Here is a 14,208-nt window from a genome sequence, read left to right on the forward strand (position 1 = left end):
ACGCCCTTCCCTTCCCTTCCCTCGCTGTACCAATCCCTCCCTTGCCAGCCTGTTCCATGCCTTGTTTATCTGACCCTTCCTAGCCCCGCCCGGGGGTACCCGGCCCCACGGGAAGGGCTCCCGGCCCCCTCTGGAGGTACCCGGACCCACGGGAAGGGCTCCCGGCCCCCTCTGGAGGTACCCGGACCCACGGGAAGGGCTCCCGGCCTCGCCCTCCGGCCCTCGCCCCCTCACATCCCCGGCTCCCCTCGGCCGCTCCCCACAGATCCCAAGCCCCGCCCACCCAGACAGAGGCAGCGCCCGGCCCCGCCAATCCCAGCCCGCCTTTCTTCGCCTCGTCCAATCACGGCAGCCCTTTCAATCCGCCCGCCTTCCCGCCAAGCTCTGCCCACTCAGCCGCGGCCCCGCCTCTCAGCCTGGCCCCGCCTTCCCGTTCGCCTGAGGCGCCGCTCCGGCCTCGCTGCGGCAGTCCCCGGAAGGCGCTTCTGGGGCCCGGGAATGTCCGACAGGGGCTCCCCGTTCAGGTCCCGGCTGGGAGCTCTCCCCGGGGAAGGAGGGGACGGCGAGGAGCGGGTGTGACCGGCTCCCGGTGCGGCGGAGGCAGGGCCTGAGGGGAGAGCGGAGCTCGGGGAAATGAACGGGGCAGGGACAAGCGGGCCGGGATTGGCTGGACCGGGCCTGCTCTGTGGTTGTGATTGGCTGGGCCCGGCACTCCCTGTGGCTGTGATTGGCTGGGCCGGGCCGCGCTGTGCCGGCCGGAGGGTATAAATAGCGTACACAGATAAGCACCGGTGCTAATTCAGCAGGGCGGACGCGACTGCAGGTGAGAGCCGCAGCGCCGTGACCGAGGCGACCGTAGAACCCTTCACAGAGCTCCCAACGGCGCACGGGGCAAGGGAGAGGTTGACAAGCTCTGACAAGGGAAGCCTTACATACCCCTTCCTTACCTTAGGTTTCCTTCCCTTGCCTTGTTCTGCCTCTGCGTTCCTGTTCTACCTTTTCCTAGCCCTTTCTTACCTTTCTTTCCCTGCCACTCCCGTCTTGTCCTTTCCACAGAAAAGATGCATTGTTTCTTTATTCATGTCTAACCCTTGTTTAGGGAGCCACAGGTTTAAAAACTGACCTGTTTTGGGGACATCAGGCAAAACGTGTGGCTCAGCAGGAAGGGGGCTGGGCCACAGACCCTGAGCCACCCACAGGAAGTTGGGGGTTCTGTCACAGCCGTGACTGAGAGGTCGCTCATGGAGCCCCACCTGGCTGTGGGGGCTTGGCTCTGCACCTGTCACAGGGGTTGGCAGGGGTATCCAGAGGGAGGAGAAAACATTCTGGCTGCAGAAACATCCACAATGACCTTTAAAGAACAGCTTGGGCTTAACGAGGCAGGTGAGCAAATCCCTGCCCCGAGCAGCAGGCAGAGACAGGAGTCACAGCAGGGGACAGACAGATTTATTATGTTTCTGGGAGCAGCGCCATTACATGTTGCTGGGGATAAGGTCACCCCCTGCAGCCAGAGCACAGAGATGGGCTGGGATGGTTATTCAAAGTGATGGGAACAAGAAGCTGCAGCCAAACCCCCGGGATCTGCTGCCAGCATGGGGTTCCATGGGTCGCTGCAGCATTCGTGCAGCCAGCATCTGCCACAGCCACTTCCAAAACATCTTTCCAGCAACATTCTCAAGGGCCAGGGCCTAGCACAGGAGTCAGTGCAGCCTCTTGGCTCCCACCAGGGAAGGAAGGGCTTAAGACAAGAATAAATACAGCTTTCAAAGTCACCCTGACACCCCACCCACTGCTGCACAGCCTGGTGAAGGCGTTTACAGAAGATCTGTCAGCTGGAATCCAGCAAAGGAGCAGAGGCATTTGAAGGGTTAACACTGACTCGTTCGTATCCTGATCTCCTCCACCAGGCTCTCCCTTCGAACATTGACCTACACAGGGGAGAAAAATTCCTTCAATACAACTCCAGCAGCTTGACATGTCACCAGTTGTGGCCCTGTGTCTCAGGAGGTCACACCCAGGTGTCCCCAGTCTGTCTGCAGGGACTGAATGGGCTGCAGCAGCCACAGAGCTGAACCTGTAAGAGCAGGCACACACCAGCAACCCCAGTAAACCCTCCCCTGCATCATGGTTGTAAGAATGCTGCTCTTCCCACACTTTCCTATTGGTTCCTAAGTTACTGATCCATGCAGTGATCTTAGCCAGTGACCTAGGCACTGATTCCAGTGCTGCCTGTTTTGGGAATCTGTCCTGAGGTAACAGGCACAGAGCAGCCCTGCAGTTCAGGGCTAACCAAGTTCTGTTCAGTCTCACTCATTCCAAGAGTGCCACTGAATCACCCCTGCATGCTCCAGGCTCCTGAACTGAGCAGTTCCAGCAGGTGATGTGATAGGAAACTCCCCAGAGCCGGACACAACAGCACTTCAGGACTCCAGGAAGCTGCATGGGGCAAGGAACTGGAATATGGGGTGCTACAGAACTTGCTGGAAACACCACTGGGTCTGCAGGGTTGGGCTGCAGGGTCACACAGCCAACCCCAGCGTGCCACAGGCCATACCTCCTCCCTGGTTGCCACGATCCGCAGCTTGACAACTCCATCTTTGAGCTCCTGCTCCCCCACAATGGCAACGAGAGGGATTCCTGTCTCCTCACAGTACTGCAGCTGATTCAGCAGCTTGGGGTTCTTCTTGTACAGCATCTCTGCCTGGGAGAAAGCCAGAGCACAAACCATCAGACTGGGATGTTTCACTGGAGCCCTTCAAGCAGGCACTGCTGGGCCAGTCTGGTGAGTGTGAGGTTGTGTGGTGGGGACAGGATGGACTCCTGGAGAAGGCTGGGCACCAGCTTCAACAAGGCCTTGCAGTTACAGGGCTAACCAAGCCTTGCTGCCCAGCCCTGATTTGGGACACTGAGAAGAGGAAGGCTCCATTGAGGAAGGCAGTCTGCTCCCACCTGCTCCCTGTAACTCCTTCCCACTGCAAAGCCAGATCTGCTCCATTCCCAGACAGAGTGAACCAGGCTTTGCCATCAGCCAGTCATACCTTGATTCCAGCATCCCACAGTTCAGAGATGAGCCTCAGTCGCTCTTCAAGGAGCTTCTTTTGGGCAGAGGCCACCAGCACCTGTGTCTCTGTTGTCCTGATCTTTTCCTCAGAGGCCTAGAGAGGGGACAAGACCCAGAAGATGCCACAGACACACCAAGACACCTGAGATTCTATGAGCAGGATGGGTCACCACTCAGCTCCATCAATCTAGCAGTGAAAAGGGCTGGGCTCAGAGGGATCAAGAGCCTTAACTCAGTGTCAGAGAGATCCCACAGATGCCACCCTAGAGCAGAATCAATTGTCCATGATGCATGCTGAACACAGCCTCCCTCATGTTTCTCCACACCCAAGGGCCTCCTAAATATCTGCTCCAAGCAGCTCAGAAGCAACACACCCAGGAAAAGGTGGACACAGGCAGCTGCCTGCTCTTCAGCTGAGGGTGAAACTATGGGTTAAACAGCAGCAGGCTGAATGCTCCACCAGCCCCTGTGGCAGATGTTGGATACTCCATGTGGCATTTCCCTGCTGCCTTGCTGAAGGGAGAAGCTTTTAAAAGGTCACCTGCAAAGGAACAAACCTGGCCAGGACTGGAGGTGGTGGGGGAGGAATTCAATTTCTATTTAGAAATTCCAGTTGTGTCTGAGTGTCAAGAGAGAACCAACACCAGGCTTCTGGGGGAGGGGATATGAAGCCCATTTTGGGAGCTTACAAAGACCTATTTAACACCCATTGATTGGAATGGAGAACAGTACAGCTTTGAGGACAGGGATGAGGAAAAATCTATCTGTGAAACCCCTAGAGGCACTGCTGTTCCTGCCCTGGAACATGTGGTACCTGTCTGGTCTCTGTAGTGCCACAGGCAGGACAAATGGATGTGTGAGGCTGCTGCCTCTCCTACAGAACAATGCTGCCTCACCAAGGAGGATGTGGGCTCACATGGATGCCTAATGCAGTGGGGAACACTAAGGTACCTGCCCCTGCTGAGGATTAAAGCTCCCCCACCAGCTGCAGCTGGAGAAGCCATGTCTGGGGCTGTGGGAAGAAGGGTCTTGTTTTCAGTGGGAGCCCCAGACATCACCCACCAGGCCAGAGAGAACTGGAGCTTATACCCGGATTCTGACCCCTGGTGCAGAGCACAGCATTGGCCTGGCTGGCCTCTCCAAAGGCTGAGGCAAGGAACACTCACTTCAGCATCAGCTGGAGTGGGGGATTAACCATGCTCAGCACCAAAGGCACCCACCTCCAGTCTCTGCTCCAGGATGGAGAAGATGCGCTCGATGCCGATGCTGACCCCCACGCAGGGCACCTTGCGGCCCTTGGCATCAAACATGCCCACCAGCCCGTCATAGCGGCCGCCTCCGGCCACGCTGCCCACGCTGAGCGGCTCCTCCAGGTGCTCGTGGTCCTGCTGCAGCAGCACAGCCTCAAAGATCACCCCCGTGTAATAGTCCAGGCCCCGCGCCAGGCTCAGGTCGAAGGAGATCTGCGGGCACAAGGGCGGCCCCGTCACCGCCCGCTCGGGGCCCGGCGGGGCAGCTCCCCCTCCTGCCCCCACAGCTCCTCACCTTCCCCGTGATGCCAAACAGGGTCAGGTACTCAAACAGCAGCTTCATGTCCCCCAGCCCTTCCTTGGCCACCTTGTTCTGGGACAGCTTTGGGTCCTGGAGAAGCTGCTCGATCAGGTCCAGCCCACCTGTGGGGACCAGCCGTGCCTCAGCTGTGCCAGGGCAGCAGCACCGGGCACGGTGCCCCCGGCCAGCTGGGGCTGTGCCCTGCACCTTCCATGGCCAGCCCTGAACAGGGCCAAGGGCAGCAGCCCGTGGTGCTCACTCACCGTGGAGCTGCACATACTCCCCGATGCGATCGGCAGCCTCGGGGGAGAGCCCCTTCTCTGCCACCATCTCACTCCTCACTTCTTCCCATGGCACCTGTGAGGGGAGAGAATGGCATCAGCCACTGCACCAGGGACAGGGGCTCTCCTCTGCATGGCAGAATCCCACCATCATGGTTAGAAGGTGCTCGAGAGACGTAGCAGCTCTTAGAGCACAGTCATGCGTGCATAACTCTATTTCTTGTACCTCTGCACAGCCTGTCTGTATCTCAAACCGATAAAAATACCTATAGTTTGATTTCTGACCAGAAACCACCAAGTCTGAGACCCATCTTGCTGCTTTGGTTCCCTGGTGAGGTACTTAGTCAAAAACATCACTCTGGAAAGTGTTGCTGGTCATGGAATCACCTGGAAAGGTGTGAGGTATTGCTTGGGTAATGGAAAAAACCCAATGGAACCATAATATACTGTCATCTTCCCAGTGACCACGAGTCAGAGAACCAGAGTCTTGATCACATCCAGATAAATCACAAGGAAATGATCTCATTAGAAAGAAGCCCAGTGCTCCCTTCCCACTGCTTTTCCACATTTACACAGCCCCAAACTCCAAACTTTGGTCACGCTTCTGCAATGGAACTCTGCTAACACAAGCTGCTGTTTTTAACATGCCCTAGCCTAATTTTGTACAGGTTTTCATGAGCCTGGTTCATAAGCACCAACACCTTGAGCAGGTGAAGATTTGGATATTGAACCTCTTATGTGAAGAGCATTTTTCCCCTCCCACCTTTCTTTTTATCAGGACCTCATGGGATAGTGGATAACAAAACAGAGGATCCACTCTTCCTATGTGAATGCTGTGCCCTGCATGTATCCCCTGCAGGGAAAGGTGGGAACAACTGGATGCTTATCAGCATTTTGCAGCCAATTCTCATGGACCATGGCTCATTCACTGAGACTCCAGCAGCAGCAGATGCAGCCTGGGGCTCCAGCCCATACCTTATCCAGCTTGTCAACGCTGGAGCAGATGGTTCGGAATTTGCTGTCCGGGACCCCACACACTGCAAACATCCCATCGAGGATGCGCCGGTCGTTCACCTGGGGAAAGGGACAACATCAGGAATTATGAACTCAAGCAGATGCTTCAGCCTTGTCCTGCTTCACTCTCCTGCAGTTTTAAGCATGCAAGAGAATATAGGAGATGTATGTGAAGGGGTTTTTTTGCTGTTTCTAATTTTTGTTTCCCATTCTTGGGGAGCTGAGCTTCCCAGAGCAGAGCAAATAGCACAATTGACATCTACCAAGCCTGGGCAGAGCCATCACATTTTCTTCTAGAGCCACAGACACCTCCACTCAACAGAGAAAAAAAACCATCAGGGCCTCTGAGTCCCCTCATGTGGACATGGAAAAACAGCTCAGGAGCAGACCACAGCCAAGGAGATGAATTCAGAGTATTACCTTACACTATCAGCCTAAAACAAAAGGGACATCTGGTTATATTAAATCTTCAGTGAGGATTTATTTTTTTAATGATAGTATAGTGAATTCTATAGCTTAATTATGGTCTGTAAGAGCACATAGTTAAGGCCAAAGACTCAGCTACATTCAACATTTCCATGGGTAATGAGAATGTCTACAATTAGGAACAAAGAAACTGCACAGGAATTTGGAATCCTCCAGCATCAACATAAACCACAAAGTGCCTTGTGGGAGACAAGAACAACCACAGCAGGTTATTCTGTTGCTCCCCACTGCAGGAGTGTCTTGATCCTCAAAGGCACCACTGCCCAAACCCAGTTCCTTTATCTCACCCAGACAGGTGCAAGGGGAAGTACCTGGCCCCTGCTCCATGGGGCTGCAACAGCAACACAACATCCAGCCTGCAGTGCCCAGGAATGGCCCAGCTCCAGGTCCCTCACAGATCCCACTGTCTCCTGTGCATCCAGCACTCCTACCCATTGCTCTACTGCACCTGTGCACCCTTCCCATCCTGCCTCACCTACACATTGAGCACCATCTGCTGCCATCCCATGGGAACAGAGGTGTCTGGAAGCAAACAGCAGGCTCAGCCTACAGCAGGGCACAACTCTTGCTCTAGAAAATGCTTCAGCTCCAAAAAGGACGTGGTGTAAAGGCAGGAGTCTGCAGGCAGCACCACACACACTGAGCAGATAAGGGCAGGATATCCTGGACCAGAGCCTGTTTTACTGCAGTGAATATGACAATCACCTGCTTAGATAGATATTAGGAATAAATGTTTTATTATAGAGGTGGTGAGGCTCTGGCACAGGTTGTCCAGAGAAGCTGTGACTGCCCCACTCCTGCTAGTGTTCAGGACCAGGCTGGAAAGGGCTTAGAACAACCTGGGATAGTGGAAGGTGTCCCTGCCCATGGCAGGGTAATGGAACTGGATTATATTTAAGGTCCCTTCCAACCCAGACCATTCTATCATTGTAGCTGGCTGCTGGAATTTTGCAAGGGACCATGGTTAGTTCTGCAGAGAACACTGTCAGCTGCAGCCTCAGGAAAACTCCTGTCATTCCCAGCTCAAAGCAAATCCAAGTGGAGGTCCAATCTTTAGCACAAGGGCAATCATAATTGCTTCCAGGCAGAGAGGAGGGACAAACTTCTGGGTCAGGCCTTAGAGTGGGAGCAGGTGCCACTGTGTAAAAGCACAGAACAATGACCACTGCTTCCCAGCATGGCACAGAGAACCCAGCCAGTCTCACCTTGATGACAAAGTCCCCCAGCTGCAGGTCACTGAGGATCTCGTGCACGATCTTCAGGCACTCGGCGTCGGGAATCATGGGGTCAAACTGCCCGGCAATGTCAAAGTCCTGGGGGCACAGGAAAAGGCAGTGAGCAATTCAGCACCTCAGCATGGCTGCAGAAAAGGCAGTGAGCAATTCAGCACCTCAGCATGGCTGCAGAAAAACACCTTCAACTGCTGGGAACAGCAGCTTGTGTACAAAACCCCACAGCACTGGGATGAGGGAGCACTATCCCTTACAGAGTCAGTCCAGAAGGGACAGGATGTAGGTTAGGACCTCTACCATGGAAGGCAGCAGTGCTCCCATGTCCACTGCATTTCAGAGTTTGTACACTGCAGCTGCTGTGTGATACTCTGAAACAGAGATCCTCAAGAAACAACAAAAAGGAGGAGCAGCAGTAAATAAATAGAACAAAGGAACCAGAAAAAAAGAGGAACCAGAAAGAAGAGGGAAAATTACTTCTCATTTGCTATGACCTAAATGCCAAATGTTTCACCTTGATTCTTAGGATGCTTTTTTTAACACACATGCCAACCAAGTTAATGATTAGGGAAGGCAAGAGAAGCAAAACCAGTTTCAACTGCTAAGACACAAAAAGCAATCAGGAACCCTGAGTGGTCCCCACCAGAGATCACCACATGAACTAACACATAAAACAACCAAAGCCCAACATCAAGAAGCTTTAATAGGATGAGATCCCATGATTTGAAACAACATCAGTGTTCAGAGAGAAATGAAACACAGAAGCAACAAGAGAGCCCATCTTCAATTCCTGTTTAGGAATCCCCAAATGCAAAGTGTTCTGTGAAAATTTGGGTTCAAGAATAATTTTCATTATGTGGATATATTTCAAGAGGGCTTCACCAAGCTCTCAAAATAAAGTGGGGCATTGGAGGAAGAGATGGGATCACATAGTTAATTCCTGATCAGCTGAGTGCAATAAGGGCTGATGCAATCCTTGGGAAAGTTGGGTGAGGAAGTACAGGAAGTGTACAGGAAGTCAGGAAAGTGCTGATATCACTGTAAATGGCACAGATTAAATGTCACTGAAAAAAAAAAAAAAAAACCCCAAAGCAGGGGCTGGTGAATTATATTGAAGAAAAGCTGCAGGAAAAGGTCCTTGGCTGAGAAAAGAATGAAAACATATCCAAGGAGAGAAGGTAACAGAGGTAACAGAGCTTGATTTATATGGTCTAAGGAGGGGAAGATTTCTCTAAACATTTCCCAAATGTTTACCTGGGAAAGGGGAAGAATACATATCAAGGGATGATAGCTAGTATTTTAAGAGCTGAACTCTTTAAACTAGAAGAAGGAAATAATCAGATACAAATAAATTTAGCCTGGATATTAGAAGACCATTTCTAGCTATCCTAGGAGTGAGATCTTGGAGTAGATGAGACAGGAGGCAATGACCCCAAGTCATCTGGAAACAGGAATCACTGAGCCAAAGCTGGAAGGTATTCCCAGGGGTTGTATAATGAAATAGAGATATTCTCAAACAAAATAAATTGTTTGCAATATGAGTCCCTGGGGATTGTGTCAGTAGAGCAGAGCAAAGCTGTTCCTTAGGGCTACCATGAGAGAGCCACGAAGGAAATTGTTTTGTTACTTGGTCTGTAATTTGGCCTCTGGGTTTTTCCCTTCCTTTGAAGTTAAAACTGACTAAACATGGAAGGGAAGTACGGTATGTTACTGCCTTGCCTGGTTGGTGTGTCCTGCTAACACACCCAGAGCTGAACTGTTTTCCAGATTTGGGATCACAAGGAAATTCTTCCCCACCACCCATCCAGCAAGCACTGTGGGATGGAGCAAGGAGCTGCCCTCCCATGCAGTGCAAAGGAGGTGACACCTGGGGGTTCTATGACAAAGTTCCACAACACACCAGCACCATGTCACAGCTGTCACACCCACTTTCCCACCCTCCAGGTGTTTCTCACACTCATAAGGACACACTAAGGATCTTTAGTTCTGCGTTCCCACACTGAAGGATCACACTGGTGGATCCTTCAGTGTGGGAATCCAGAACATCCCTCTGGCTGTCCTGGACAGCCCAGACCCCTGTCAGGGGGCTCAGAGACCCTGGCACAGAGCCCAAGGTTCCCCTGTGGGTTTGATTATGACCCGTGGAGCAAGTTACCAACCTTATATGAAGATCAGCAAGCCACAACAGTTTAGGTAGAATAATAGTGAAGTTATCACATGGTGGAAAAGTAGATTTTGGGATTTTTGCTATGGGGGTTCAGGAGGCAAGATGGAGGGATCTGGGCATGTCCAGCCTTTCTCCTTCTTCTTCTTGGCCTCCATCTTCTGCTGTGATGGTGGCACTTACAGATTGGTTTAGAGTAGAAGCTCACTGTCTAACATAGGTGATAGGTATTGGAAAGTAATACCTAAGTAAACATGGTAAATGTAAAGTAAACATGGTACATGTAAAGTAAACATGGTACATGTAAAGTAAACATGGTACATGTAAAGTAAACATGTAGTTTTTAGTATAAAGACATAACACTGCCCCAGGGGCAGGCAGGAGTGCCTGGAGCTGTCCTGCTGGATGGACCTCGGCAGGGCAGGAGACAATTTTTTATAGGTAAGACACAATAAACAACCTTGAGACGGAGTACTGAAGATCTCCGACTCATTCTTCAAGTGCTCGGGCTGGGAAAAGAGACTTTTAACAATCTCAGGGTCGCAGTGACCCAGAAAGGCCCCGAGACTTCAGAGCTTTCCACAGGCACAGGGAAGGGTACCTCAGCTGTTATTTTAGCAGTGCCAAGTGCCCACAGGCAGTGCCCAGCCCAGCCTGTCCCAGCAGTGCCCCTGCCCACAGCCACACTCACACACTGGTAGAACTCGCGGTAGCGGCCGCGGGTCATGGCCGGGTTGTCCCTCCTGTAGACCTTGGCAATGTGGTAGCGCTTGATGTTGGTGATCTTGTTCATGGCCAGGTAGCGAGCAAAGGGCACCTGAGACAGAGCTAAGGATGGACACCAGAAGGGAACATCCCCCTGTTATCAGTCACAGGCAGTGCTGGGTCCTCACTGCCTCCCACCCAGCAAAGAACTGATAAGACACAGCTGGATTTATCCCAGCTCCCCAAGGTCTGCACATGCTGCCTCCAAGTGTCCCTCAGGATTATTCCAGCAGCACCTTGGGCTGGATCTCGGTGTCACCTGGGCTGTGTACTGCAGCAGCCTGCTCTGGGAACCCTGCCTGGAGAAACCACACTCATACAGATCTTCTGTACTTCCACACACATGGGGCATGAAGCTGTGTCAGGGGAGGGTCAGGCTGGATGCCAGGAAAAGGTTCTTCCCCCAGAGGGTTGCTGGGCACGGGCAAAGGCTGCCCAAGGAAGTGGTCGTGGCACCAGAACTGAGAGAGCTCAAGCAGCATTTGGAAAATGCTCTCAGTGTCCTGTGCAGGGTCAGGAGTTGGACTTAATGATCCTTGGGGTCACTTCCAACTCAGGATACTCCATGATTCTGTGCATTCCTTCACCAAACAGAAGCAATGCAGAGTAAATAACCAAGCAAAGGTTCTGCACCACTGAACCACACTGCCTGCTCATGCTCTCCTGTCAGTTTGGGGTCCCTCCTCCCCCTCAGGACAGTGCTACCCCAAAAGGAAGATTGCCAAGGCCCCTCAGCACCAGCTGTGGCAGGATACTGTCAGGTCATAGCGCAGGGACAGCAGCTCTCCTCCCTGATCCTTTAGATCATAGATGAGCTTCGAGTCTTCACCGTATTTCCCTGTCAGTGTCTCCTACAACAAAACACACGAACAAACAGCATCTTCAGTGACAGGCACCAGCCCCAGAGCACACAGAAAACAAGGAGAGAAAGGGAGAATGCCTAGGAAGGGAAGGAAACTCAGCTGTCAGCACTCTGAGCTGCTCAGCCAGCCTGCTGTGTCCTCACCCACCTTCAGCTCGAACACCGGCGTGTCGATGACCTCGGCCCCGTGGCGCTTGAAGCAGGAGATGATGGCTTTGAAGGCCCTCTCACGGATGGCCATCTCCTTGGGGCCAAAATCCCGGGTGCCCTGGGGTGAGGGAACAGCAGGAGCAAAGCACACTTTGGGTTAGAGGCACGACACGAGAAGGATGCTGCCATACTGCTAACAAAGCCAGAGAGAGCAGGTCCAGACACCAGATATTGGGAAACAGCAGTAAAAACCTTGGGAAACATCAGGACACAGCTCAGACAGAGTCTGCCATGGTCTGCAGAGTGAAACCTAAGTCAGGAGTTTCACAGTACAGGAAACAAAGGGATAAAACAGATCCAGCAGTCAGAGTTCAGTGCTTTTGAGCCTGACAGTGCAATCAGGACCTGTCCTGAGCTCTGATGCAGACCAGCCAGACCCCTGCCCAGTGAGCCACCCCAAAGGTGGAAACAGAAGACAGACCTGCTCTGAAACTGTGCAACAACCATCAGCTCTGCAATTTCCAAACACAAAGAAAAATCACCTTTCAAAATGCAACACCTGTGAAATATCTGTCTATATTCACAGGGCCATGCACCCTTTCCATTTCTTTGGTGTCAAGGATCACTGAATTATTTCAATCACCACCTTCATGCTCTCAGTAACAGAAAAATCATTGTTATTAGCTAGACCTCCAACTTCCACTTCATAAAATCTGTTAGGCAGGAGGAAGCACTCTCACACACAGATCACTCAGATGGCCTTCAGCTGCCTTTGACAAGCCTGAGATAGGCTGGAAACACAACTGAGCTGCAAAATCCCCTTCTTCCTACTTTAAAACAGTGAAATACCCTTTCACTTTCCAGGCATCCACACTACAATTACATTCAACAAAACAAATCATAAAGGAAATGGACAAAGGGACAGTTTTGAGACTTTAAAATATTGGGAATAAATTCTTCCCTGTGAGGTTGCCCAGAGAAGCTGTGGCTGCCCCATCCCTAGAAGTGTCCCAGGCCAGGCTGGATGGGGCTTGGAGCACCCTGGGATAGTGGGAGGTGTCCCTGCCATGGCAGGGGGTGGAACAAGATGAGCTTTAAGGTCCTTCCAACCCAAAGCACCCCATGTGTCTATGATTTCCTATGTCACTGGCATCACCATAGCCTGGTTTGTTTGTGAACAGATTCACAACTGTCTCCACAGCACAGCATGGAAGCAGGTGGTCTCTGATCAGCTACCAGTAATGAAACATTCAGGTTACAAAGTATTTCAGCAGAAATTGCATTATGGACAATATTTTCAGGGGCCTGGAGGCTGAAAAACTACTTGTAAAGGAAGGGTCCTTCCACAAGGGGACACAGAAATTCCAGCAGCTGGCCAGACCTGTTCAGTAAATGAGCCCCTCAGACCAAGGACAGATATGAGCCCTCTCACACTGAGGGCCCACAGTAATTAGGAGGGAATTTCCTGATCACACCAGCGGTGGCTGGAATGTCACAGAAGCACCCAGAAGTCTCTAAGGTGGTGAGTATCTGGGCTGAATGCTGTCAGGAAATGTCTTCATCCCTCTCCCCCTTGCAGCTAAAAGTGAAAGTGGAAACAGAAATGTGAACAAAGACAGGTGTGGCCATGCTGGACCTTGGCTCACAGACGTGTGGGGGGTGCTGGCTGTGTGTCTGGGGGAGGACAAGCACACAGAGGGGCACAGGAGAGGGGAGTTACCTTTGGGGTCTTCAGCACAAACTTGTGCTTCCCCTCATCTGTCCCCAGCTGCGCCTTCATCTCGAGCAGCTTTGCCACTTCCTTTGCAATCTGGGGGTGGAGAAGGAGGAGCTGGGGATAAGACCACCCACCAGCCCCAGCCCATGCCTTCCCCAGGACCTTCAACCCCAGCACTCCCAGCGCACCTGCACTCCACAGCCACAATACACCCACTGTTCCCAGTTTCTCAGCAACCAGAGGGACATTCCCTGCTCCCACTTCCCATTTCTCATACACGCACCCCTAGCTCAGCAACGCAAACACCCCCACCGTTCCCTGACTCCCACGACCTCCATTACCACTCACAGCTATCTCCCCATGCCTATCCCCACCACCACCAGCTCCTGCTACACGCACCGGCATCGGCTGCTCCAGCATCCTCTTCTACACCATCCTTCCCTTCAATCCAACACCGCTATCCCCGGTTCCCACCACGAGTCTCCTTTGCACCCTCAGCCCTTCCATTTCCCAGCGCTGCACTCCCACCCTTCCCGTCCCCTCTTTTCCCAAAGCCGCCAGCCCTGGCCCGGGAGTCCCCTCACACCGGAGCCCCTCTCACACCGCCACTCTCAGTTTCCCCCCACCCTCAGCCCCGCCGCCCGCTCCCAGCCCAGCACCGGCACCCGCAGCTCCCTCATGCCCCTCTCGCCCATCCCAACACCGCCCCCGTTCTCATTCCCCGCCGCTCCCAGCCATACTGCTGCTCCCCCAGCACCCCATTCCCGGAGCACCGGAGCCCCCGCACCTCGTCAGCATCGGCCTTGTCCTGTTTGAGCTTCCGCACGGTCTCCGCCTGGGCCCGCACCGCCGCCTCCTCCGCCATGGCGAGGCCGCGCCCGCCCCGCGCACGCGCAATTCCCGCGCCGTCCCCGCCGCCGCGCACGCG

The 14,208-nt window shown here is 53.0% G+C and overlaps 1 protein-coding gene across 1 annotated transcript; it reads right to left on the reverse strand.

The window, feature by feature from the left end:
* Nucleotides 1-1,424: 1,424 nt before the first annotated feature.
* On the reverse strand, nucleotides 1,425-14,206 carry HARS1 (histidyl-tRNA synthetase 1). Its single transcript, XM_064725052.1, has 13 exons — nucleotides 14,068-14,206; nucleotides 13,284-13,373; nucleotides 11,562-11,681; nucleotides 11,307-11,402; nucleotides 10,478-10,603; nucleotides 7,599-7,706; nucleotides 5,869-5,967; nucleotides 4,876-4,969; nucleotides 4,607-4,734; nucleotides 4,282-4,524; nucleotides 3,039-3,155; nucleotides 2,555-2,701; nucleotides 1,425-1,928 (listed from the first exon to the last, which is right to left on the reverse strand). Exons 1-13 carry the CDS (start codon nucleotides 14,143-14,145, stop codon nucleotides 1,869-1,871), a joined length of 1,506 nt encoding a protein of 501 aa, XP_064581122.1. The 5' UTR covers nucleotides 14,146-14,206; the 3' UTR covers nucleotides 1,425-1,868.
* Between the last annotated feature and the right edge of the window lie 2 nt (nucleotides 14,207-14,208).

Source organism: Zonotrichia leucophrys, chromosome 13 (genome assembly GCF_028769735.1).
Source record: "Zonotrichia leucophrys gambelii isolate GWCS_2022_RI chromosome 13, RI_Zleu_2.0, whole genome shotgun sequence".
Classification (NCBI taxonomy): Eukaryota; Metazoa; Chordata; class Aves; order Passeriformes; family Passerellidae; genus Zonotrichia; species Zonotrichia leucophrys.

Excerpts from the sequence above, each read along its gene's own strand:
- HARS1 (XM_064725052.1), bottom strand. The coding sequence starts at position 14,145 with ATGGCGGAGGAGGCGGCGGTGCGGGCCCAGGCGGAGACCGTGCGGAAG. Across the intron at positions 5,968-7,598 it reads TGGGGGACTTTGTCATCAAG|GTGAACGACCGGCGCATCCT; the intron begins GTGAGACTGGCT and ends CCCTTTCCCCAG. Across the intron at positions 4,970-5,868 it reads GCGTTGACAAGCTGGATAAG|GTGCCATGGGAAGAAGTGAG; the intron begins GTATGGGCTGGA and ends CTCCCCTCACAG.